The sequence below is a fragment of the Excalfactoria chinensis genome, chromosome Z (assembly GCF_039878825.1).
Source record: "Excalfactoria chinensis isolate bCotChi1 chromosome Z, bCotChi1.hap2, whole genome shotgun sequence".
Taxonomy (NCBI): domain Eukaryota; kingdom Metazoa; phylum Chordata; class Aves; order Galliformes; family Phasianidae; genus Excalfactoria; species Excalfactoria chinensis.
The window spans coordinates 51,557,185-51,584,539 of record NC_092857.1 but is presented as its reverse complement, the minus strand read 5'-3'; the positions used below and the strand labels follow the sequence as shown (position 1 = coordinate 51,584,539).

General features: G+C 40.8%; 1 protein-coding gene across 1 annotated transcript in view; it reads right to left on the bottom strand.

The window, feature by feature from the left end:
* Nucleotides 1-22,249, bottom strand: part of CHSY3 (chondroitin sulfate synthase 3) — a 104,171-nt gene extending 81,922 nt beyond the window's left edge. Inside the window, exons 1-2 of the mRNA XM_072359150.1 lie at nt 20,692-22,249; nt 19,141-19,424 (exon numbers count right to left, since the gene is read on the bottom strand). Coding sequence (XP_072215251.1) covers nt 19,141-19,424; nt 20,692-21,394 — 987 coding nt within the window. The 5' untranslated portion in view covers nt 21,395-22,249. The remainder of the gene's footprint in view (nt 1-19,140; nt 19,425-20,691) is intronic.
* Nucleotides 22,250-27,355: the final 5,106 nt, after the last annotated feature.

Sequence of the window (27,355 nt, the reverse complement as noted above, 5' to 3'; positions counted from 1 at the left end):
AAGCACCTTGACTTTCAGAAACTCATTTATTTGATTGATTAGCTTCAAGTTCAATTAACTTATATTTTTGCTATTTTTATTAGTAAATTAATTCCCCTCTTCACATCATCACCACTGTTATTTTTTTTCTTCCCCTCTTTGTTCCCTTTTCTCTTTCCCCCCCCACCTCCTTTTTGGCCTTGTGGGTCTATGGGACTGCTTTTTAACATTAGCAAAATTGAGATCTGTGCCATACAGACTCACATAGTGCTGTAGCTAGCTTTGACCTTCATAGATTAGATTACAGGCCAAGCAGTCTGCCAGACACTGGACACTGTATTGAGGTTTTTTTTCTTTTGGCACTATAAAGTTGTTCTTTATTTCAGTAATGCTATATAATTGATTAAAGGCCATTATGCTCAGAATTTTAACTCCTGGAGCTTACTGGTTTCCTATCACTATTCTCTGTATTGGAGTTACATATATAACATAACCAATTGAGGACACTGACAGAGACACCTACATGCAATGTTGTATGATCTGAGTATTGACAGTTACATCCCAGAGGGAATAGTTAATTATACAGACAGCACCATGTTCAAACAGGTTTTTGGTTCTCTCAGTCCCTTATGCACTTCTGGAATGCTGAATTATGATTATGATCATGCTATCAATCTCCCTGAATGTATTCTTTCTCATCCACTTTATCTGGATGAAGCATTCTCCAAATCCAGAGATTACTGAGCGGAAAGGAATACGGAGGGATTCAGAAAAAATCTTAGAGGGATAAGGACCCCACATCATGGGATTTCACTCCTGAATCCCAAGAACCTAAGAAAGTTTTTAAGTCAGGGATGCTGTATCTTAGGTAGATCTGAGGAATTATGACTCATCTGGGACCTGGCTTTCCCACTAGCCAAACTAGTGGGCAAGAGCATTGGAACTGTGCAACCTGATCAATCACAGGAGGCACCAGTATAAACGTCAGTTGCTACTAGGGAGGGACAGAAATGGAAACAGGTGTCACTGTGTCCAGAACAAAAAGAAGCAAAGTAAGTAGCTGAAAATCCAGGAGAGAAGTCCTCCCCAAAACCACCATTACTGAGAAAGGTAACAGAAAAAAACTAAAAGACAAGGAGAGGAGAGAAAGGAGGAGGAGGTCCCTGTTACCATAACTCTACCAGCTAAATAATAAACATTGACCCTGCATTTTTAATAGAAATAGAACAGACCATTTCCATACACTTGGTATTTGTACTATTGCAATAAATAAATACATACATACATATTGCTGCACACTTTTTATACACATAAATTATGTGAGTTAAGTTATGTGACATAAGTTATGTGACTTAAGGCAGAGTCCATTCTGCCTTAAGTTCCTTCTTACTGTTTTGTTATTCTCCTTACTAATTTAGCTCAGTCACAAAGAGCAAGCCTACTTGCACATACAGTCAAAAGTACTTTCCATATTGCATTAATTTGCTCCTTACAGCCAATAATATACTATTCTGCATACAAGAGGGTAAACACAAAACCAAAGGTCCAAAGGGCAACAAGGCTGGTGAAGGGCTTGGAGAATATGCCCTACAAAAAGCACTAAAGGAACTGTGGCTGTTTAGCATGGGGAAGAAGAAGCTGAGGGAAGATTTTATTGCTCTCTTCAAATATCTGCGAGGTGATTACAGTGAGAGCAGGGTTGGCCTCAAGCTGTAACAGGAGAGGTTTAGGTTGGATATAAGGAAAAACTCTACAGAAAGGGTTGTTAAACACTGGAATAGGCTCCCAGGAAGGTGGCTGAGTGAATCCAAGAATGGTGATTCCTGAATGTGTTTGAAATCCATTTGGATGTGGTGCTCAGGGACATGATTTAGCAGAGGGTTGTTAGAGTTATGGTAGTATGGTCAGGTTGCAGTTGGACTTGATGATCTTTAAGATCTTTTACAACCTGAGTAACTCTACGAGTCTATGATTCAAAGACAGTCTTCCATATTAAAGTTTCTGCCTCTGTAGACCTCTTGAACCTGAATGCTTTCATCAAGCCTCAATTTCCTGATGAGTTACAGAATGTTTTATTGTTGTCCACCATTACTTACTGGAAGAGGAAATTGACGGTACATAAAATTAGCCACTTTCTAAATTCCCACATTGAAATCCAGTGGCTATAGATACATATATAGATGTCAAAGAATGGAAATTGACAACAGATGTCAAAACTATTTTTAACAGAGATTTCAGAATAAATTTTCCTTGCAGAAAAAACACATTAAACAGGAGAATCATAGTTATTCCTATGTATTTTTGCCAGCAATGAAGAAAAGCCTGCATATCACACATAAACCAGCAGAGTTGACCCAGAGTCACTGACATCACTGCTGAAATGCATCACCCACTGCCTGTCTCAGTGTGCTCACATGCACTGTTGGGTCTTCAGAAATATTCAGCAGGTGACAGTGGGTGCTGTTTTTTTCTACATGTACAAATTCAGTGACACACTTTTGATCCACACATACTTATATTTCAGATGACATTCTGTCAAGACTGCTCCTCTGCTGTCATCTGTCCCTCATCAACAAAAAGTAATAGCATATTGTCTGGTTCACCTTCTACTGTTATACCACTGTAATCTGCCTTCAATGTTGTGGACCAACTTAATAAAATAGGAGGCATTACTTTCAGAGCAGCCATTGTACAACCTGAACCTCATAAGCTACAGTTTAGAATAGAACATTTCCTTTGGAAGGGATCTTCAAATGTCATAACATCCAACAACCTGAAAACTCCAGAGATGACTGAAATTTAAACTCAGTTAAATCTCTTCAACACTTACTAGACTAGGGCATGAACCACTTGCCAGAAAGCCTATTTTAGTGGTTGACCAGCCTCAAAGTAAAGAAATTTCTCCTCACATTCATTCTGATCCTCAGCTGGCACAGCTCTTAGCCATTCCTGTACATCCTGCCATCAGTTCCCATGAAGAACAGATGAGCACTTCCTTCCACTTCCCTTCTCAGGGAGCTGCAGAGAGCAATGAGGTCTCCTCTTGGAATCCTCCCACCTAGACAGGCAGGTATGCTCTGCTTATCCTCATAGGACATGCCTTCCAGCTATTTTACCAGCTCTGGGGCTCTTGTCTGGACATACTCAAGTCCCTTAAAACATTTTTATCATTGTAGAAACCAGAAATGCAGAGAATACTAAAGGCAAGGCCACAGTAATACTAAACAGGGGGAGAAACAAGTCTTCTGAGTGTCACCCAAAATTCACTGTACCTGCAAAATGCATTGACAGATGCATTAGAATGTCTAGAGTATTGACAAAAGTTCATTTCCATCATCTCTGTAACTGTCCTTCTATTACCTATAGGCTACAACTACATTTTCCCTTGAAATTAGGCATTATCCTTCCACCACAGAACAGAGGATAGCAAATCTTCACTAAATCTAATGACCATGCCTAACACAAACCAGAGTGTGACTTGCTTAATTTGCAATGGGAGCATAATTTTGGCTCAACTTGGGATCCTCTAGAAACCTGAAGTCCTCTTATGGCTCTTCCTCATCCAGTCCCTTAGAACTCTGCAATATTTTTTCTTTAACTCATGAGATTTCTGAATGCCCAACCCTCAACTGTCTCAAGGCTACTATTACATTTCTCTTTAAATTGTTCTGTACTGCATCCCACTTCTGCTTTTTCCCTTCTCTGCTAATTTGCAGATGTTATTTTCTTCCTCAGCAACCAGGATCTAATAAAGATACTAAACAATACTGCATCGAGTATTGGACACCTTGGGTACACCACTTTTCACCAAACATTAATTAAACATTGAACCATAAGTTACTGCCCACAAGGTAGAGTAGTTTGGGCATTTTCCAGGCTGCCTAGCACACTGTTCAACAAGTATTCAGCTTACAAACAAGAATGACATGGAAAAATCAAGCAGGCTTCTAAAGTGAGAGCATACTCAATCCAGCTCCAAATGGAAACATGTTTTTAAAGTCTGTGTTAGAATTGCCTGAAGCAATTTCATCACTTAGAGAAAACGTAATACTCAGATTACCTTGTTACTGTTTTCATCATGCGGTTTTATTGTATTTCCTGCAATAACAAAGAACTGTCTCAATTCAAACCATTATATGAAATGATTTTTAGATCTATTCTGTTCTTCTGCCTTACTAAGGAACTGAAGTACAACGCATTCATACATATGAGTACATACAAATGAATGCAAGCTTCGGTGTTCATAGCAAAGAATGCAGAAACCCTGTTTGTAAATTAATTTGAATATTATCTGCCTTTAAGAAACCAAGAGGCCTTTCCCCAACCACGGTCAATTTCTGATGAAGTCAAAGCTTATTATCAGCACTTGCAATTACTCTCTGAATGTAAAGAATATCATCACAAAGTAAATACACAGCCTGAGTGGGAGATCGTCTTTTTTATTCTTTTTGAAATTCTAAAATATCTCCATCTTCTGTGTAATAATATAATAAAATTCAAAATGTATCAAAAGCATACTTTTAAACCATTTCTTCGTTTTTAAAATGCTAGTTAAGATGCTTTTCTGCACAGCCAGTTTAATAAGAAAAAATTTTACTAATACAACACACAGACCTGCAAATACAAGAACTACGTACACAATGACACAGGATAGGATATTTTAAAACAAGTACAATTTAATGTCAAGAAGATGACAAGTTGCAATTACACAAAATGACATATAAAATGTTTATAATCTTTATAGAGAACATCATAATGATAACACCACCTTAAAAACATCATCTAACAGCCTGGAAAAGGTTCGGGAGAGATCTGATAATATGAAAGTATCTGAAGGGAAGGTGTCAAGAGGATGGGTCCACACTCTTGTCAGTGGTGACCAGAGATAGGATGAGAGGCAATGGGCACAAAGACAGAAAGTTCTGATTAAACATGAGCAAAAAGGTCCTTATTAGAACAGGCTGCCTAGATAAGTATCTCCTTCCCTACAGATACTCAAAAGCCACATGGACATGACCCCGGTTAATGTGCCTTAGAGGATTTTGTGTGAACAGAGTGCTGGACCAGATGGTCTCCAGAGGTTCCTGTCAATTTCAACTATTCTGTGGTCTTTCATAAAGGAAGGGAAAATGCACAAAGTAATTGCTGATTATGAGTTCAATGCAATAGAAACAAAGTCATCTAATCTCAACTGCTAAAGATAAATCACTTTCAGTAATTAATCTCATTATTTGTAGAAGTTAGAATTCAGAAGATTACCACCACGGAAGGCATACTGTGAAGCGTCTTATCAAACTGCAGTAGTTTTCAAGCAAGTTTAATATGAGTTAATTCACTGAGAGGTCATAAAATCAGATCTTCCTCCAGAGATCAAGCCCTGTCTTACACCCCATAGAACCTGAAGCCTGTGGGAAAAGGTGGAATTAAGAGACTTGACAGAGATGTTCTTGACCTAGACTCTGTACGTGGACAGAAGAGCTTCACTTCCACAGCATGACTAAATAGTAAGGACTGAAGGAAAACATGAACCTGCCATTTATTAAATGGGTGCTACTCAGTAGAATGCCTACCTACAAACGGTTTCTACAGGTTTATTAGAAGTGAACACTGCTGCAATTATATACTTTTTTTCTCCCCACTGTTCATTCCAAATGAACTCACACCATGAAAAGCAGGGACTACTGCTTTTATTTGCACAGCTTTATTCATTTTGTGTTGATTTGGGTGTCTAAACCTGCTGCTGTAAAAACTAAAACAACCCATGCTGAACAAATCTGGAGAGCCACAAAAAAATTCCTGATTTAGTAAAGCTTCTTATGGAAATGACCGACTTGCTTTTTAAAACTACAATTGAGTAAATTCTTCATTTACGTTTCATTTATATTAGATATATGCCCTCAATAAATACAGTCCTTCAAAGAATGACAGCATATCAGCTTATTCTGCCAAAACACATGTAACATCTTAACTACAGATACTTTAGTTTTGCTCAGAACATCCCATCACCATTACCCTTGTGTTTTAATCAGACTACCATTTGAAGTTATTAGCATTTAATTGTTTCTGCTGCGCATGCCTTCTTCACGTAGTTACAGGAACCCCAGCTGGATCTCCTTTTCTGGAAAGCTTCGTTTTCTTATCAACTCTTAACAGACCTCAATTTTAAGGTCCTGCCTCAAAGCCACATATTTCATCCCTGACTTGACACATTTGTTTTCATCCCTTTCTAGAAGACTGTATTTCTTCCTCACTTTTTGCTTTGTCTCTTTCACATTCTCACCTTGCTCTGAATACTTTCTACTCCTCTATACTGGACAAGATGGTGATGTTCATCATGCTGTTGCATGAAGTCCTCCTTAACAGCTTCTCATCTCAAGAGCTCCTGCAAAAGTTTTCACACAAGCACCCTCACTCTGACTGCTAATAACACTTACAGTTTTGCCTTCCTGTCACACAGTTATCTAGATCAATCTATGTCCCTGACAGGGGGGGCAGTAGGCCCGTGGGCCCCCTGGCCCCATGTCAAATGGGAAGGGAAAACGGAAAGTGATAGGGAGATGGGGGCTGGGTCAAGGAAACAAACAGAGCAGCGGCAACGATCTAAGGAGGAAAAATTCATAGATGTTCAGCTTTAGATTTAAGTAACTGACTTTAATAACACAGTCCAGTGTTTAAAGATAGTCCCTTCAGATCATGTGGAGAATTACAGGAAGTTACATGCTAATTTAAGGTATTTTTTTACAATAAAACCTCTAAAAAGAAATGGCAAATCATAGAGACCAAAGGCAGCTGGCCTGTAAGATGCACTGAATAGTCAGAATGAACAGCACTTAGCAGTTCATGTCACATGTGATTAAACTCTTTGCAAGATAAAATCTTTCTTACTCACTAATCATTCTTTTCACTGGAGGCAGAATTAGACTTGGAACAACTATGAGTGTCTTCCACGTGGGATGTAATCTCACAACGCAGCACACTCCTTCTCCCACTGCTGCAGCATCTGCCCTTGCTGTGTAGGCCAAGCTAATTCTTTTTATATAGGAAAACATAATTTTTATCTCATAAAACATCACACTTAAGCACAGTTATACAGCAGTGACACGACTAAACATGTGACTGCTAAACTAGTAAATTTTAGCATATATAAAATACTTTCCTAGACAAAGGCTCAATATTTGAAAATGGCTGAAGATTACACCGACCTAGCAGTACCAACCAAATGCAGAATGATACTGAATGTGCAGCATAATGACTTACCATCTCTAATTTTACTTAAAGATGGTAAATATAATCCTGAGTTGCAGGAATGAAGTGGCTTCCAGATGAAGGAACATTTTGTGCCACAGTAAAAGTTACAGATGACTTCTAGTGTACAGTCCAACGCCTAATGTTGATCACACAGAGTAAAAATAAGAAAAGTGTCTAAAGTAGGTGAAAATAAAGGTTACTGAAAGAACAAAAGGAACACAAAGCACAGATTCTGCTGCCTAGCCAAAATAAAGCTATGTAACATTTATCAGTATGAAGGACTAAGCTCAAGGGAAGAAACAAGAGCCTTCTAAGGTAAATAAAACATGGTACAAGAGCATTTGTCAAACAGAACTTGAAAGGGAAAGTAAAGTAGCTACTTACTGAAGCAATCATATTTTCACAGTATCCCTGTGGCACAGTTTGCCAGTGGCACAGCACAGGTAAAAAGGGAAAATCTACTATTTAAATGCAGCGCAATATAAATGGGATGGCTGGGAAGTGATGCTTGTACTAGATGAATAATGGAAAGTCTTCCCAGAAGAGTCCTTTCATTTTAGCAAGTGAAGAGAAAGAACAAGTCTCCAGGTGTAAATGCTAGAGAGTATTTAGCCCAAGAACTGAAAAGTAAACCACGCATCAGCAAAACTGTAAGGCCGGAGGGGGTTTTTAATCTTTGAAAATATGGTGGAAAGTTCGTGTGCCTTGATAAGAGAACAAGAAAAAAAACTTTGAAAAAAATAATGTTACTCATTAAATGTGTGTGTTAGCTATGAACAAGACAAAAGCAATAAAATAGTACAAATGTCTCTATACCATAATTCAAGCATGAATTAGCAGCACTAACTAGCAGCATTTTAAAGATTGAATTTTATTCAAGAAAGTCAATAATACCTTTAAATACATATTCAAGATCAAGAAGGAGAGAGAATTTGTGTTCTTTACATGACAGGGAAAAAGAAACACAGAACACAGATTCAGAAATTGGTGACTTTCAGTGCTATGTAGAATCTTTTTCCCCTAAAATTATATTTATTAGTCATTTCTGGTATACTTCTGACATATTTATGAATATTTTTATTAGAAAAATAAATTACTCCCAGTAAGGAGCTGCAAACACATCACAAATGAAGATTTACCAACACATAGTCATATGATATGCTCCAATACACATCCTTTTAAGTGATTGGAACACAATACATCAGGAATACACAGCCCTAAATTTCCATGACCTTAGACAGTAACACTTATTTAAGCTACACAAGAATATCCAAATAAAAAACTGGGCTTCTTGCATCAGGTAGTCCTTCAGCAAACAAGCAGACCTTAAGTAACTAAGAAGCATAAAAATAAGCACTAAATTATTTTTAACTATTTTGTTACAATATGGGAATAAATAGAAATATCAACCTGTTAGAATGTACTTGTAATCTGTACTGATGAACAGATGCCAAAAGAGTTCTATTGAACATCTCTCCTTATGAAGTATTTATTCCCAGTGAATAAAGTTTGTTAATTACACTCTAAAACATTAAAAAATATGTTGAAACCATTAAAAAAAACAACAGAATAACAACTTATTCTATCCTTGCATTAATCATTAAAGTGTCTCTTAACATAAAACTGAAACTCTCCATATAGCATACATTCTAGTTATCCACCTGCATTACTGTAATGGATGTGACACAAAAGAAAATGATTACTTAATTTGTAGAGGGTAACACCTACTCTGACGAGGCTTTTATTTTTACCAAAATGATGGATGTAATTATGGCTAAACATAAACAACAGAATAAAAATCAATAAGAAAAGCACAAATCCCCTCCTTCCCTTACGTCTCTCCCAGGCATCATTTTTATTTTCTCTCAAGCTATGAAGACTGCAAACTGTCTTTACACTGAAGGTAGCACGCATATTAAATTACTGAAATTATCAACTAGTTTGCTTCTATTGGCAACTCTACAGTTTTAATGCAGAACCTTCAAATAGATCTTTTCAAAAGTCACTTCCAAGGAAAACAGAAGATTTTCCAAATAATGCTTAGCAATGGAAAATAAACAATGAAGTTATTTTAGTAAAATTATGATGTAGTGCTCAACATTCCAATTGGCAACTGCAGCGTTATTTTAAGCCCTTATGAGAAGCTCCCACAGCGATACTTAAGTGTATTTTCAAATGCAAAAGTAGGCATCACCAATGTTCAGACATATGAAAACTGAGAGCTCCCATCTTACCAATGATTACTCAACTAAGAATAGCATACAATAGAATATCTTAGAACATACTTAGATACCTAACACAGTTGTTTTGAGGGCGTCAATTACATTTTCCCCTTCTAAGTTAATGGAATTTTTGACAGCATTTTATCAACAGCATCTACAGCTAATAGAAATTCTATAAAGATCAATATGGAAGCATAAGTACTTTTATATTACTCAAACATGTCTGTTTTAAGGGAATATCTTCCAAAAGAAGTCTTGTGCGGATAGAACTCCCAAACAAAAAGTGCTGAACCAACAAAAGCTCTTGGAAAGTGAAAAGAGTGACCAATGTTTGGAAGAGGACAACAAACACACTGCAACTTCAAGCAAAGTTCAAAGCACCAAGATGCCGCAGAAGACATACACTTACATGACTTTCTCATATATACTAAAAACACATTCTCCAGAATTTCCATGGCCAGATATTAAGAAAAAAAATAAAAAAATAAAAAACACTAAGATCTGTTTTCTTTGCTTATACAAGTATTTATATTTAAATTAAACAGTTAACAATTTTAAAAAATAGAAAAGCTTAATAAAACAGTTTCATCTGACAAAATGTTTTGTCATCACTTAATTATCTATTCTTGTCAAATTCCCTGATTTCTATAACCAAGACTCATGTATTTTAGAAATTTTTTTGCACAGCCAATATAAAGTTACTGAAAAAGTCACTGACTTTTATCATTATCAAAAGTAGGAAGCAGGCAGTATATGAGCTCACTGGCCCCATTCAGTGATGAAACTCCCCTTCAGTGACAAAATGTTATTATGCTAACAGGCAGACTACGCTCAAGAAAAAGCCAAAAAGATAAAATGAAGCTGGAAGGCAAAACATATGTGTGTACATTAAAAACTGAATGGCACAGATATAAATGTACAGAACAAACTGAAAGATATATTCCTAAGCTTTACAGAAGCAAAGCTGCAATAAATACCTGGAACAGATTAAAAGGTCTTAAGGAGCTTCCACTGCACTACAGGCATGTATAAACATAACATATTTCTTTAGCCCATCTGCTTTGATCACATGAGGAGCTTCTGTACACACGCCATACCCAAAAAGGGCAAGAGCAAATCCCTTCAGATGTTAACTTGTTAGTGACCAGTTAAGATGACCAGTTAAAAAAACAAACAAACATAGAAAAAACTTAAGGATTTTATCATCTTGGAAACGAAACAAAACAAAAATCTTCACAGTATCAAATGCACAAAAAAAAAAAAAAAACTGAAAAAAACACCCCATGACAAAAATGATAATCTTATTTCAAAAACATTAAAAGGAATGCTACAAGTTTCTAAGTCAAATATTTAACCACAACATAATTTATTAAAAAAAAAAAAAAAAAACACAAAAAACCACACCTGTTTATTAAGTCCCTCAGTAACCAATACTGCAATTATTTGTTTAAAATATCACATTCCAGAGGAGACTTAAACTTTTTTTGACCATTCAAAAGGGGTTAGATTACTAGAGATAAAGCTTCAAGCAATGTGGAAAATGACTGTGGAAAACGTGACTGCAAAGCACACAGCTAAAATAAATGTAAAAGTAACTTTATCTTTCCTAGATTTGTTTGAAGACTAAATTATACATAAAGCAGCATTCAGAAAGCCTATGTCAGTTACTCCTCCAGAATTTCCTAAAATTATACCTCCAGCTGAAGATGTTCTTTGTTTGCTAGGTACACGTATGTTTTAGAAGACTTCTTTAAAGCAGAGCAAAAGCTTTTTCTAAACATAACAGCTAGGAAGACCAGAATATTATAACTCAGGTTGAACTACACATTTATTTGCCATCCAGTTTATAATACGTACTGAAAAAGTAACTAGCCTGTGGACTAATCCTGAGCTTAAACTATCAGCCAGAACTGGTAAGAAACATCAAAAGTCAGTAGTTCTCGTTACACTTCAGATTAAGAAATGTACTTCTAACATATATTAAGTTACATAATGAAATATTTAAATAAACGTATATTATAAGAGTACATAAGGACAATAACTCAAAATACATATTTTCATATGAAACACCTCAATAACTTAAAGTATATTTAATTAGTACTTATTTCAGTTAAACATTTCTTGTTTACAACTTCCAGTTTCTTTTTCTGAACCATTTCTGTTTTAGCAGAATTTCACATCCTTTGAGCTCATCCAAGGATATGAAGCTGGAAAGTCAGAATAAAGTTATCAAGAGATTTTATAAATCCAAACAAAAACAGATATCTTAAAACAAAACAAAAACACACACAAAAAAAAACCACAAACAAAAACAACTCATCAACTCTGGGTCCTGCTTTCAAAGAATTGGCTCCCCACTTGTTTGTGGGCTCTCTTTAGGTACTGAAAGGCTGCAGTGAGGTCACCCCACAGCCTTCTTTTCTCCAGGCTGAACAAGCCCAGCTCCCTCAACCTTTCCTTATAAGAGAGGTGCTCCAGCCCTCTGAACATCTTCATGGCCCTCCTCTGGCCACTCTCCAACAGCTCTCTGTCTTTCTTGTATTGGGGGACCCTAACCAGGATGCAGTACTCCAGATGGGGCCTCACAAGGGCAGAGTAGAGAGAAACAATTATCTCCCCGTCCCTGCTGGCCACCCCTCTTCTGATGGAGCCCTGGATACCACTTGCTTTCCAAGCTGCAAGAGCACGCTGCTGGTTCATGCTGTTTTTCATCCACCAGGAACCCCAGATCCTTCTCAGCAGGGCTACTCTCAAGGACTGCTCCTTCCAGTCGGTATATATGCCTGGAATTCCTCTGGCCCAAGTGCAAAATCTTGCACTTCATTGTGTTGAACCTCATTAGATTCACCCAGGCCCACCTTTCAAGTCTGTTGAGGTCCCTCTGAATGGTATCCCTTCCTTCCACTGTGTCAACCTCGCCACTCAGCTTGGTGTCATTAGCACACCTGCTGAGGGTGCACTCAGTTCACAGAATCACAGAATGGCCTGTGTTGGAAGGGACCTCGAGGATCATGAATCTCCAACCCCCGTGCCACAGGCAGGACCACAAACCCCCCCATTTAATGCTAGACCAGGCTGCCCAGGGCATCATTGATGTCACTGATAAAGATGTTAAAGAGCACTGGTCCCAAACAGACCCCTGGGGGACAGTGCTAATTACCAGCCTCCACCTGGACATAGAACCATTAATCACCACTCTTTGTCTGCAGCCTTTCAACCGATTCCTTACCCATTGGGTGGTCAAATCCACATCCCCTCACTCTGGAGATAAGGATGTGGTGGGGGACCATGTCAAAGGCCTTGCTCAGGTCCAGGTAGGAGACATCAGTCTCCTTCCCTTCATCGACCAACACTGTTACTCCACCATAGAAGGCCATCGGATTAATTAGAGTCTTTAAAATTATTGCACGGGCTTTGAGCAACATTATACCCTTTAATTTAGTTAAACCAGTCTGCAACACACAACTAATCTGCAAAAAGGCTCAAGCAGTACAGTCAAACAAAACACTTTGTCAGAAACAATAAACACGGTAGAACTTGTAAGTGTGGAAGGGAAGTTTATACTTCAGAATACAGGAAGCAAAAAGACTTTGAAAATGAAAATTCTAGGAATATCTTTAGAAAGCACTGCTTTCCAGGTGCTTTGGTTGATTTGATATTAAACAAGATTTTAAAAGACATATAACAGTTTCAGGGTAAAAGGCAAATGAGTCAGCATTTCCCAGTGCTTTGCTTTATAGATTCACTTTAAGCACAGAATAAGCTTTTGACCCTAAGCAGACAAGTTCTTCATCAGCAAGGCTAATCTTTAAAACCAAGTTGATTCCTTGTATAATGTGACAAGCAGTGCAAAGAGAGATGATGTGATGGGCTCAAATGAGAATCACTGTAACAACAGTTGTGTCACAACTGCATTGTCTCATTGAACACTATTTTTAAACACTCTTTTAACAGCTAGCCTTCTGCACTAGACTCTTACAAGAAGTATCACCCCAAATACACCAATTGCACAGGAGCTCTGAAAATGCATTTTCGATAAAAAAAGAACATGAGAAGAAAGCTGAAGATGTTTAGGTTTAAATTCCTATATAGGTTGAGAGATGACTCAACATACCCACGTACAGAATGAAAAACAATTTCAAATCATTTCTGAACTTTTCCTAATGTTTTCCTCTTCTATATCAGTGGGGAGCTTCAGCAATTCAAAAAAAAAAAAAAAGAGTTTTAAGAGAAAAACCTTTAAAATATACAAACATTCAAAAAAGACTAGAAAGCTGTTACACAGCCCACACAGCAGAACACATAAATACATACTGGCATCTTAGAGGAAAACATTACCAGGAAAACAGCTATGCTGTTTTCACATCCTGAACATTAAATCACATGAACTATGGCACCTGGGAAACTCAGAATTACACAGCTACACACTCCAAAAACCTTCAAGCAGTACTTCCTGTTGAGGCACTCACTTAATACAGCACATCCAACTTGTAAACAACCCTGAAACCCATGAGCAGTGAACTCTTTGTCAGACTCAGAAGTAGACCCTTAGCCAGAGGGTCCATAGCTCAGACACTCTCCATGATTGGAGGGATGACAGTTGCAGGCTTAAATGTTCCTGCACATACCTCTATGCTGGATGTGGGTAACACTGTCTTTAGCCCTTCACAACAAAAATACAAGGACACAAGCACCACCAGCTCTAGCAGTCCTGCTGAGCCACATCAGGAAACACTGAACAAAATGATGACTGCCTTCTCATCACAAACCTTTTCAACTGACAGACAAATTCAACATGTAGAAAGATGTGGGGCAAGAAGAACTCAAAGAAAGGAGCCATGTGTCCCCAAGTTCTCCGGAAAGAAGAACAAATGGTTGACAATACATATCTCACAAAACCTGAAGAGTGCTACAGGAGCACACGGCTCAAATGAGGACCATGTGGCATGAGAGAAGAATGACCCAATTTCAACACTACAATTACTGTAATTGGATATTTGTTTAATGACTTCTTTTTTAATTCGGTAATGTGTACACACAGAACCACTTTATTAATGACATAGATGATGGAATCCAGTACACCCCCAGCAAAGTTGCAAATGACTCCAAGCTGTGCTGCGCAGCCAGTACACTGGAGGGAATGGAAGCCATCCAGAGGGACCTGGACAGGCTGGAGAATTGGGTCCATGAAAATCTAAGGAGGTTCAACAAGGCCAAGAGCAAGATGCTGTACTTGGGCCAGGGCAATCTCAGGTATTTATACAAACCCATAGAACTCCTTGAGGGCAGCCCAGTAGAGAACAACTTGGGGGTCCTGGTAAACGAGAAGCTGGACATAAGCCAGCAGTATGCGCTTGTAGCCCAGAAGGACAACTGTATCCCTGTCTGCATTAAAAGAGGAGCAGCCAGCAGGGAGAGGTGGCTGATTGTCCCCCTCAGCTCTTGCACAGCCCCATTTGGAGTACAGCATCCAGGCCTGTGGCCCCCAGCACAAGCAAGATGTAGAGCTCTTGGAATGGGTACAAAGGAGGGCCACCAAGATGATCAGAGGGCTGGAGCACCTCTCCTGTGAAGAAAGGTTGAGGAAACTGAACTTGTTTATGTTGAAGAAGAGAAGGTTCCAGGGAGATCTCATTGTGGCCTTCCAGTACTTGAGGGGAGTGTATAAACAGGAGAGGGAACAGCTGTTTACAAGGGTAGACAGTGATAGGACAAGGGGGAATGGCTTTAAACTGAGACAGGAGAGGTTTAGGTGGGATATTACGAGGGCGTTTTTCACTCAGAGGGTGGTGACACACTGGAACAGGTTGCCCAGAGAGGTTGTGAATACCCCATCCCTGGAGGCATTCAAAGCCAGGCTTGATGTGGCTCTGGGCAGCCTGGTCTGGTGGTTCACCACCCTGTACCTAGCAACAGGGTTGAAAGTAGATGATCACTGCAGTCCTTTTCAACTCAGGCCACTCCATATGATTCTAGGAAATGCAGTACTACAGTAGCATGGAAATACCAATCACTTTTCTAATCTGGTGAGAAACATATCAAGTGATCAAGTTCGATAACTACAATTAACATTGTTGTAACACGGTAATTTTCATAAGAAATTTGTTATTTGCTGTTATTTCTGACCTGTAAGATCCTACCAGCCCAATGCTGTTGCCCAGACATCCCTTTGTCTATCCATCAGACAGAGGCAGAGGTTTGGATGGTTCACCCTCACTCCAGTTCACCATAGGCATGCACAGCATGGCAGCACCAAGCAGAAAAGCTGCATTGAGCAGCCATTGCCCATCAGCAACAGCCACCTTTAATGCTGACCATGGGCATCTGACAAACAGCATCCCCAGAGTAGGCTTGTTTCTCCTCTGCTCCACACAAGTGCCTCAAAACTCTGTTATTAGACTCACTGTTTCAGCAACCCAGTGACTAATTTGTGATAGAAAGAGGAGGAGCGCTGTCAGCAGAGAACGCCTCAGCCATAACTCACTTTGCATGTGGGAGACAGATTCTCAGCCCTGGCTTCCTACTGGGCACAACAAGGATTAAACCCCAGAAAATTACTCTCCAAGCAACAGTTAGTCACTATGGGTTTATGTACCTCTTTTCCTGTTCTTTCTGACAGAAAAATATACTCTTAAAATAACACTGTAGTCCTTTCCTTGCCAGCCAGTATAAGTGTAAGCCAATATAGGCATACAAGCAAGCACAACATTCTGGCTGTACCTCTACACAGAAACCAAACAAACCCTGAGAGGCAGTCAGGTTAAGCTACACAGGCACCTGGCAAAGATCAAGCACCTCATGTTTTCTCATGAGTTCTTCAATTTCTTTCATCTTCAACAACAACAAAAAAAGACTTCCAGTTCCTGGAGAATAAATGCAGTAACAAAATGAAGTCACACAGATTCAACTTTATTCTAGAGGTTTTCTATTCCTACAGATCTGAATGGAGTTGTCCCCAGTTCATATTAGTCTTCAGCTACACATGCAAACCTCAGAATCTCCCTAAAAAGTATTGATGTTCATAAAAACCTTGCTGTCCAGCAGGACTCAGCTCAGTTCTTCAGTACAAGACGACTTCAAGACAAATGTGGAACACACTTCGCAGTCCATCCTAGATACAGTCTTAGTGTTTGCATAAGCATGTGCAAGAGTAATTCTCCTTTCCTGCACTAGAAAAGTATAGCTGAGTAAAGCAGCAATGGAAAAGCACGCAGTAAGAGTTTCAGTGACCCAGGGAAAAAGTACAACTGTCCTGTAACATTCCAATATAACAATCTGCAACAACAGAGTCAGTTCAGGTACCACATCAGACTTCTTTCAACAACCAGCTACACAATACAAAGGCATGAAATAATGCCAGAGCACAAAATCAGTTTGAGGACTCTCTGATTTATTGAAGTACCTAGAGCTTTTCAGAAAATGAAACATCAAATTCCTTTCCTTGCCACGCAGAAAAAATAAAATTTGCTTCAAAAGGCTCTTGCAAAATGTACACCTAAAATAACATGATATTTCAAGATTTTAAATACACAAAATGTACATATTTATAAACAGTAATCTTAATTAATAAAGCAGCCTGTAAAAGTTTTTGTCTATTTCACAGTACCTATACAAGGAGGCAGAGAGGTACCTCCAATTTTTCATGCCTCAAAATGGATCGGTCTGGGCTGCTCTCTCAGCATATTCCATTCCCTTTCCAGGCAGACTTAATACTAGGATAGCACTCAAAGAAGCTTTGTCTTAACTATCCTCATCTTCAAGAAGATCTGCTGCACAAGCAGCAATGTTAAATGTTTTTCTAACAAACAAAAATTATGGTCACAAACTAACAACTACTACAACAACTAATACATGTGTTTCCCTGTTCTTCATTATAAAGAAATAGGGCCTCCGTGAGCAGTCAGAATTCTGGTGCCACTCTACTCCAGACTCCAAACAAACATACAGACCTGCTCCTTAAAGTCAATATTTTCAGGCCCCAATCCTACCCTGAGAAGCTGGACAGTCGTGTAATTCAAGTCTCCAAAACAGAAAAAAAGCAAACTCATACTTTGCTCTATCCCACTTACACTCAATTACTGGAGAAAAAAATTTCTCATCATTCAATATTAAAATAAATTATAACCAAGTTATCATCAGTTTTCCTCCCAAGAAGACAAAACAGCAAAAAAGAAACAAACAAAACAAAACAAACAAAAAACTTCTAAGAAACTACAGTTAAGCCAGAATTAGAATTCTAATATCTGATATAGATAAGCAGGCATTGAATGCCTGTAAGGATTTTAAAATGAACTTTTGCAGGCTAAGTCCAAATATATCAGAATATAGGATTAAGCTACCAGTGCTCAGAAGTCTGATTAAGAACTGCTAGTACAAAATTGATCCCCATCTGCACAATAAATACCTTCCTTGCTCTAGCAATGCAGCTGGTGCATTTTATCACATTTTAATTCAAACCACTTGTTGAAGTACTTTTTAAAAATGCATTTCTATGGTGGAATAAGAGATAATATTACCACCCACTAAATCCGTATTAGCAATTTAAGACTTACTGTTCTTTCACCATTCATACAGTGTAGCCTAACAAATCCATTTTTAAACAGACACCTTTTTCCAGGCCTTTCAGGAGACAAAAAAAAAAAAAGAAAAAGAAAAAAAGCTGAAAACCCCTAATGCAGAAAAACAATTATTTTTCCTGACTTAACCTCTTTCAGTGGCCCATTTAAACAATTTTCTGACTTAATGAGGTACTGTCACAAGGACAAGCAAAGATTCACATTAAAGAATCAGTCAAAATAACTAAAATTTTATTCGCCGTATTAGCTATCACTCTTCACCCTTCCTGCCAGCTGCATGCTCAACCTATTTTAATCTGCAAAGATGATGCCATTAACCACAATGCTTTTAGTGAAACAGCTCTGATTTCCAGTCACGGCACCGCAAACAAACTTTTCTGGAGCCGCAACACATCTTTATTACTTTAGAAAATATTGCTACTGAATGAAGCCATTTGTTCCCAAAAGGACCTCAGCATACTAAGATTTGTTATGCTGTGCATGCCTGCAATAAATTTAAACACTGAATAAAATAAGTTCACTAAGTAAAATACTGTTGAAAGTATATCATGGACACGGGCAATATAACAGATATCCTATCTGGACAAGCAAAAAACAATCCAATTTCTGCATTTGCCCATCTGGATTTCTATTCAAATACATCTGAATAATTAAGAAAATACATGCAGTTCCTCTTCAAATACTACAACATATTTTAGGAATCTCTGCCACAGAAGAAAATGATGTGCCAGACGCTTATATAGAAATGATTTGCTAAAGGGTCCAACTTTAACATTAAACATCAAATAGAGCTGCATCCTTCTAAGGGTTATTCATAGGAAACCTACAGGTAATGCGTTAGCAATTTATCACATAGCAAAACTAACAGCACGGCTGCTCACACATATAAGCTACAGTAACCATCACTAAATGAAAATTGAAAAATACAAGTCAAAACAATAGATGCTTGCAGCCACGTGCTATGAATGTTTTCCTACCACTTTTCCTTGCAGTCCACAGCTTACATTCTAATGCATTTATTAAAACTTAATTATGGTGAAAAGAGATGGCAGATGCTCTGCAAGATGCAGAACCCTGTAAACAAACAACCCTGTGGGACAAATCCTGTTACTTACCTCATAGGACCAAACACACTGCGTTCCTCCAAATCTTCGGACACACCTGCCCACCTCCACATCCTCATGAGTGGTGTACATCTCACGAAGGCATTCACCTATGTGTGGCACCATCCTCCTCAGAACCTCCCGGCTGAAGATCATTCCTGGCCCTCCCATGCAGAAATTCTCTCCAGGCTCAAGACCCAGCTTCCCAAGTTCTTCAATGTTTCCCAGACCAGTCTGTCCCAAATACAGAGGCTTACTACTATTCAGTGAGCGAAGAAACTCCTCCAGTTTTTCACCTGGAAAAGATAAAAGACCAGTGTTATTTGTCTACTTAGTCAGTCATCTGTTTTTCTGCATCTCAAGGTTCTTCTCTGAAATCTAACAGGCACCTTAGACTATCACAGGAAATGACCTCCAGTGTAGTATCTTTGGACAAGTTCATATTTCTCAGACTCTTTTTTTACAATGAATATCCTCAATTAACATTTCAATGGCACTTTCATGTAGCCTGAAGAGAGAATATGATCAAAGCCTTACTCTGTTCAGCCAACACTGATGGAAATCATTCTCTTGCTAGTTTAAAAAATCCCTAATGCAAGACAATCTGTCAATATAGTTCTAAGTTGAGGAGGAAGAGACACTGAGGAAAAATGTCAAGTATTACTTTTAATGAGATTGATTTTGGAAAAGATGAGCACAAGCTTAAATTAAAATAAATCTCTGACACAGAATAATTTCCTGTCCTTCCCCTTGGAACATGGCAAAAACCCAGCATTCTCCTTTAAATAGCTTACCAATTTTTGAAATATAATTCAGCATTTTAATGAAATTTAGAGTTGGCAGATAGGTTTAACTTGGACCTGATTAAAGACAGGTTCACTACAACTCAGAACTAAGCCCCAAGACAACACTGCCACCTTTTACATCTGCAACCATAAATACCACCATCCGTGGTGTGTAAGCAGTTCAGAGACGAATGACAGCTGACACGTAAGGAACCTATTAAATGACTCAGACAAACCAAGTGACAAATAGTGCAGTTACCTCAAGTTAACTTTCTAAAGTTTGTACCAAGCTCATAACCCAGGTTTATGCCCCTGCTTTGCCATTCTTCCCTGGGAATAACAAATAACAGCGGTCTTCCTCTAATTATCAGCGGCAGTTTTTTCTTAGGCAGTGGCAAGCACATACCAAGAGGGAGAAGACTGCAGAACATCCTTAACTAACGGTGTTACAACACCCACGCGGCATCTGGGCCGACACTTTCTGGACGTGCTGCGAAGCACGGCAGCGGCTTTACAGGTAGACTTCGAGGTCCGCTCGGCTTGCAGTGCTACTCAGCCACGTGAGAATTCTCACTATAACTGAAGACGCCGCCTCCGAGAAGCGCCAGACCGCAGCCCCCGCGCTGAGCCCGGCACTGCCGCCCGGGGCTGGGAGACAGCTCCCGTCGACAGCCCCCCGCTGCCCCGCCACCACCGGCTGGGACAGGACGGCCTCTCTCCGCGAAGCCGACGCGGTGCTCCCCTGCCTCCCTCCGGCCGTCGGGCCTCCCGCGGTCACCTTTAATGTAGACGTCGTCGTCCGCCCGCATGAACCACTCGTACTTGTCCAGGTAGTGGTCGTGCATGTACTTGATCATCATGAAAGACTTCTTTTGAGGCGGGTAGGAGTCGTCCACGCCGGGCAGGGCAACGACGGGCAGCGGGGGAAGCCCTGGGGGCGCGGCTGAGCCCTGGCTGGAGAAGAACTCCACGCGGCCCGGTACCGAGGGCACCCAGGTCCGCTGCGCCGCCACCGCCCGGCTGCCCAGGTACTTCTGGGCCGTCATTACCCCCACGTAGAGGAAGTTGCGAGGCTTGGCGCAGCCCGCCGCGCCTCCCCAGTCACCGCTCCCGTTGCGGCTGCCGCCGGGCCGCCCGCTCCGCTTCTCGCCGCCTTCCTCCTCCTCCTCCTGCTCCGCTTCCCCGCCAGCGGCGGGGCTGGACACCGTGCCTTCCTCTGCCGCCTGCAGTTCCCATGGGCTGCTCCGCACGCCCGTGCCGCCCAGCACCGCCGCGGCCGCCGGCAGCTCGCCCGCCGCGGCGGCGCCCCCGGCCGCCCCCGGCCCCGCCGCGCGGCCGTAGTAGGAACAGAGGCTGGCGCCGCGCCGCTTCTTCTCGCTCATCTCGGCCACCCGGGGAGCGATGAGCCAGGAGGCGGCAGTGAAGCCCAGCACCAGCCCCAGCACCACGCTCAGCCAGGGTCTCCGTGAGCGGGCTGCCATGGCGCGGGCGGGGCGACGTCCCCCCGCCGCGTCCCGCCAGAGACCACCCCCGTCCCGCCGCGGATCAGCGTGCGGCGGCTTCGGACCCGGCTCCCCGCTCGGCCGCGGTGGCCCCGACGGTTGCACTGCTGCCGAGGCAAACTTCTCCGGGCGGGCAGCGACGTGGGCGGTGGAGCGCTAGCGGCGTCCCCTCGGCTTCGCTGGCACCTTGTCACTGCCGCGGCTGGTCCCTCCCCGCCCCTCCCACCGCTCAGCCTCCTCCACACGGCAGCGGCCCTCGCTCGGCGCTTCGCTGCATTCCTCTGCGGCTTCCGAGCGCCTCACTCCGGAGGACACCGATGCCCAGCCCGAGCCGGGGAAGTTGCAGCCCCGCCACCGTCGCTCCGGAAGGAAACGATTTTTTCAGGTCTCCGCCGAGCTGCCCCGCGCCGTATCCCCGTCGCCGGGCCGGCCTCCAGTGCCCCTCCGGACATCGGCGCCCCCCAGCGGCCGGGCCGCGGGCAGGCATCGGGCATCAGCGGAGCCTTGGCTGTTTGGAGGGCGGGGCTGCGCGTCGCCCGAGGGCGGTGACGGCGGTGGGAGCATCCTGTGCTGCGTCTGCCCCAGAGGTGCTCCTAAATGACGAGGGCGGGGTGCTGGGAGGAAGGAGGCTGTCTTCTGCCTGCGCTCCGTGCTGCTCTTCGACTGCTTATCTTCCTTTATCGCCATGGCCCAAGTGTGTTACCGCGAGCCGTAGGACCCCGCAGGAGAAGGCTGGACATCCCTGGCCCGAAGTGGCCCTGCTTTGTCCAGCCCAGGAGATCGCATGCAGGCCCACGCCCATGCAGACAGATGTAATTCTGCTGTTACCAGGGAGGTGGGGGAAACCGTTTTTTGCTCAGATAGGTAGCGACAGGACAAGGGAGAATGGGTTTAAACTAAGAGAGAGCATAAATTCTTTAGTCAGAGGGTGGTGAGGCCATAGCACACACTGCTCAGAAGAGCTGTTGGATACCCGATCCTTGCAGGTGCTCAGTACCTGGTTGGTTGGGGTCCTAGGCAGACAGATCCAGTGGGTGGCAAGTCCTGCCCATGTTTGCAAGTTGGAACTGGATTATCTTTGAGATCCTTTCCAACCCAAGCTGTTCTGTGATTCTGATTGTTTCCGACTGCCCTCGTCCCTTGTGTTTATAACCACCACATTCAAGTTGCTCATCTCCAGCAAAACCCATGAAGTTCCACAATGGTTCCTAGCACCCAGTTGTCATCTCACTGAAATAAATTCATGCTAATGAAGATCCAGTGATATATGTTCAATTGTTTGCTAGCAAAATCACCCATTTCGTCACTCTCAAAGGCCATGAGTTACCTATTCCTTAACATTTTTTTGTCTGATACATAAATGCCAGAACAAAAGGATGGTATGAGCTCTGGCTTTGTGCATTGACAGGAAAAGTGATGATGCCGTAGGAAAAGAGTGAGAGGCCTTTTTCCAAATAGACAGAAATCGCCCACCTAACATAAGAAAAAAGCCTGCATTAGATGATCCTCAGCTATGAAGAGGTTACTCACAAGAGTAATTTTCAGCCTTTCCTGCAAAATGCAGTGGACTGTGTGCTCGTCATGTCTCTGAGCTGTGTGAGCTCAGGCTCAGGTAGCACACTGCCTGACTGCCCTGAGGCTGAGTGTCCTTTCCAGAGCTGCCCATTGCTGTTTGCTCTCCATGTGCAGGCTGGAGTGTTTATCATGTCCGGCAGTAAACCTCTGGCTACAAAGCCCATCTATGCATTTGCTCACAGCTATCTCCACAGTGGCCTCAAGCAGTTTGTGCAGGCCCAAACTGTGCAGAGCCAAGCAGTCCGACCTCAGGCCTCAAGCTCATGGCACCTGAGGCAGGTTGCCTTTATACAGCTCCTCCTTCAAGAACCTGTGTGCTCTTGAGGGCTGACCACTTTAGCCCCCTTCTGAAAGCTGAAAAGATGTAAGAATTTTTAATAAAATTAAAAGCTGGTCAATGGCAACCAGCATTCTTGGACTTGTTAAAGGCCGTGAGTTACTGTCCTGGCTGAGCAAGGCTGCGATAACAGCTGTGTGCACTGTACCTTAGGTAAAACCATCCTTCAAAAGCATTCACTACAGAATTAGGGATTACCAGCACTATGGGCGTCTCAGCTTTCCCAGAGGAGTCTTCTGCTTAAAATCAGTCTCTTATTGCCTGTGCTTTGCACACTCAGTTTGGCTGAGTCCTCCAACTCATCTGGCAGCACTACCTCCATCAGTGAGGGCTCCTGCACATTCACACCCTATTGTCACAGTGCCCCCAGTCGTTTACTCGCAGCTGTGTGTCACACAGGTAACATATGCTATGGAAGCTACTTGCTTCCATTGTTCTCACATACACTGGAGTTACTCTTCTAGTCCATGTCAGCAGCACCGATTACTCAGGTCTGACAGCAGGGGAAACAGCACTTACCTTTGTTGTAAAACAAAAACAAAAACACCAAAACAGGTGGACCCAGGAGGTGGGAGATTACCATAAATATTTTAAACACATCCAAGATGGAACCAAGCTGTAAGTTTTTGCGTGCTATCAAAGAAGGCTATGAAAGAGTTGAGTGTAAGGATATTTGGTGCAGAAATCTTACAAGTATCTACCTGCAATTGTATTTTTAGCTTGATGTATTCTGATACACCACAGGGAAATCTGATGGAAATGTGTAGGGTTTTTTGTTTGTTTTGGTTTTTTGTTTGTTTGTTTTGTTTTGTTTTGTCTTTCAATGGTTGGAGCAAAGCAAAGGCTGGATTTCTGTTATAAGAGCAACTGTGGCATCTAGTGGTTAACAGCCGTTCTGTGTCTGCATTCAGGAGAGTAATAAAATCCAAATTGTCTTTCCAGTAAAAATAAGGTTTTATTCTAACATTAAACCGCGTGTCATGGATAAATTTCAGCATGTTTTGCTACATGTTATGATGCGTTTGGTAAGAATACTACATCAGTGTAACTCATTCAGTCTTTGGAAGAGGCCAAGGTGAAGTAATAATTTCAAAAAAATTCGAAAGATTATTTTCTGTGAGCATTGGACTGCAAATTAGAAAACCTGCCTTCAGTCCACTATGCTATGTGCTTCAAATTGCAGCGTTAGGGAGCCTTTCACATTTTTCTTTGCTTTTTGTCTTTGTCTTTGAACTGCAGAAACAGCGAGAGATGTAAGTTCTTTATAACACTCTCAAGCAAATTTAGTTAGTTAGTTTGTTTGGTGTGGGTCTGGTTGGTTGGTTGGTTGGTTGGTTGGTTGGTTGGTTTGGGGTTTTTTTGAGCTGAGGAAGAAGTGGTCAGACATCTTCTTCTCCGCTGCAAATCTAAAGCAATAGATTATGAGGAATCCCTCATAAGCTACAAGTTTGTAACTGGGCAGAAAATAAAGAAAGTTCACTCTCAGGAATGTTCTTGGTTGTTTCTCACTCAACTAGCTTGTGAAAATGTCTGAAAATGGTGTTCACACTTGAGCTGCAGTTTATAGGTTGTACTTACTGTATTAAATGGCATCTAAATTCAGATAGACTCAACTGCATTTAGAGTCTGTTCTCAGCATCATAGGTGAAAAGTACTGACTAACTGACGTTTAAGTGAGGGTGAGGTTGTGAAATGTTATATTTGGGTGGTTCTTTGTCTCACTGGTCCCATATCCTGTGTCAATAATGTTAAGAAATTATGCTATAAAATACAGGTTGATCAGCTGAAACATACATAGCCCAGGAGCAAATAAAAGCTGAACAGGAAAGAGAATCAGAGCTACAAAAGAAAACTGAAGAGAAACTGTAAGGAGAAAATAATTTCTCCAGATGTATTAAGGTCGTTCTTTCAAAGAGGCCGCTCGACTCTTAACTGTGCTAAGTTTTGCTCTGAGGAGTGCTTCATGAATTAGTAAGATTAAATATATACATAAATATATTCATACAGATGAAAGATCAAGTAGCTGTTGTGGCATTAAGCAATATTCCAGATGAGAGACTGTTTACTTGGTTTTATCAGTGTTATGAATATCTCAGCTCTGCATATAAGTTAGGTTTGTTTGTGTGTTTGAGCCCTATGAAACCATCCAACACAAGCTATGTTCACCCTGAAACAGGCTAATATCTCCTTCAATTACTCATTCTTCTATTTTTCTTTTTTCTTCTTTTTTTTTTTCTTCTTTTTTTTTTTTGACATTTTGGGTTTGGAGAATTCTAGAGATGGAAAACAATTTCAGGTACTTATTTTGTATTTTTTTAAGGGATTTTTGTATATTGTGTGAATTGAAAAAGCAGTCTTAGGGGTAGCTTCAAATTGTGGGTAAGAGCCACTGAGATCTAATCAGACTCTCCCAAGTTACTGAAGGGTAATGACAATTGTCAATGGTTTACAGGCCCGTTCGGCCCAGTTCCATGACTGGGTGAGAGAACCCATGGACCCATGCCCTGGGAGAGGGGGAAAGGAGAAGAAGGGGAAAAGGTACGGAGATGGGCCTAAAAACAAAACAGTAGGAATGATCTGAATAGGAAAGTTAATTTACTAAATATGATATCAGAATGCAAGATAACAAATATAATATGACATAATTGGAATAAAAACTAATAAATCAAAGAAAATGAGAGAGAGAGTGTGTCCAAAATTGAAGGCCTTACTCTAATGCTGAAGGGATTAGATTAGGGAGAGCACACAGCTGCAGTGGTGAGCAGCCAAAGAAGAAAAGGGACGTCCTGTGACTTGCAAAGAGTTTTATTTTCCTACCGAGTGGAGAACAGAAACAGAACAGTGAAAGTATTCTGGGATATGTAGTTCTTCTCTTCTGAGAACCAGGTACATGGAAATATCAACAATTCACAGAACTGGAGCAGTAACTCTTTTACTCCTAGAACACTATATGATGATATGATGTGGAATATTGATAACAAAAATATATTGTCATAAAACCATGACAACAATTAATTTCATTTCAAGACAAAGCAACAACAGAAAAAGCCAACAGCAAAAACCCACAGCCTAATATAAAAATAAATAAATAAATAAATAAATAAATAAAATAAAAAAAGTGAAAGATGTATCTTCCTGATGGAAGAAATGAGAAATGAATGACTGATATAATCTTTGGGACTAACCAGCCAAATCTGGAAATTTTGCATTGAGGACAAAGAGTCTTTGAAGACAAAAAAAAATTGTTTTGACTGCTTGTAGTAAATCATGCACTTTCATTTTTTATCACCAAGAAGCATTGAATGGCTCCCTTTCAGGTATTTGAGATTATAGAAAATGTAATGGATGTCTGTAATATGTTCAGCTCACATAATTGCTCTCATCAGAGCTAGAACAGGCATTTGCAAAAAGAGAAATTTCAATATTCTTATAAAACACACTTATTAAAACATGTATGCAAGAACAAAACATGAAATTTGCCTTGGTTATTTGATATTATTATGGAGAAACATACATTTCATTTACACAGCAGTACCAACATTATTTATTTATTTATTTTATAAGCACGTATTTATTGATTGATAGACGTGGGTAATCATCTACATTAATGATATATTACCTAAGAAATAGTTTTATTGTTCTTATTTTTATCATTATGTTCTGTTACATTCAGTGTTTGTGCTTAACTTAGAATTGTTACATGATACTAGCATTACTGCAGTGTATGGCTCTTAGGGACATCTGCCTTTTTACATATTTGCTTTTGAAAAGTCCAGACTGTTAGCCCTCACAGCCATTCTGCTGAGTATGATTAAAGACTTTTATGTTGGCTTTACTTGGCCCTGGACCCACCCAAACGCTGCATAAATATAAGCCCTTCTTTCAAGACAGATCAGCATCTTCTGTGTGATAAGACATAATACACACCTATCATCTTACTACTGTTTGCTTGCAGAGCAGTGACAGCTAACGGAGCAGGAGTTCAGTTGCAGTGTTGTGCTCCTTTCCTATTGCCCACAGGGCCATTT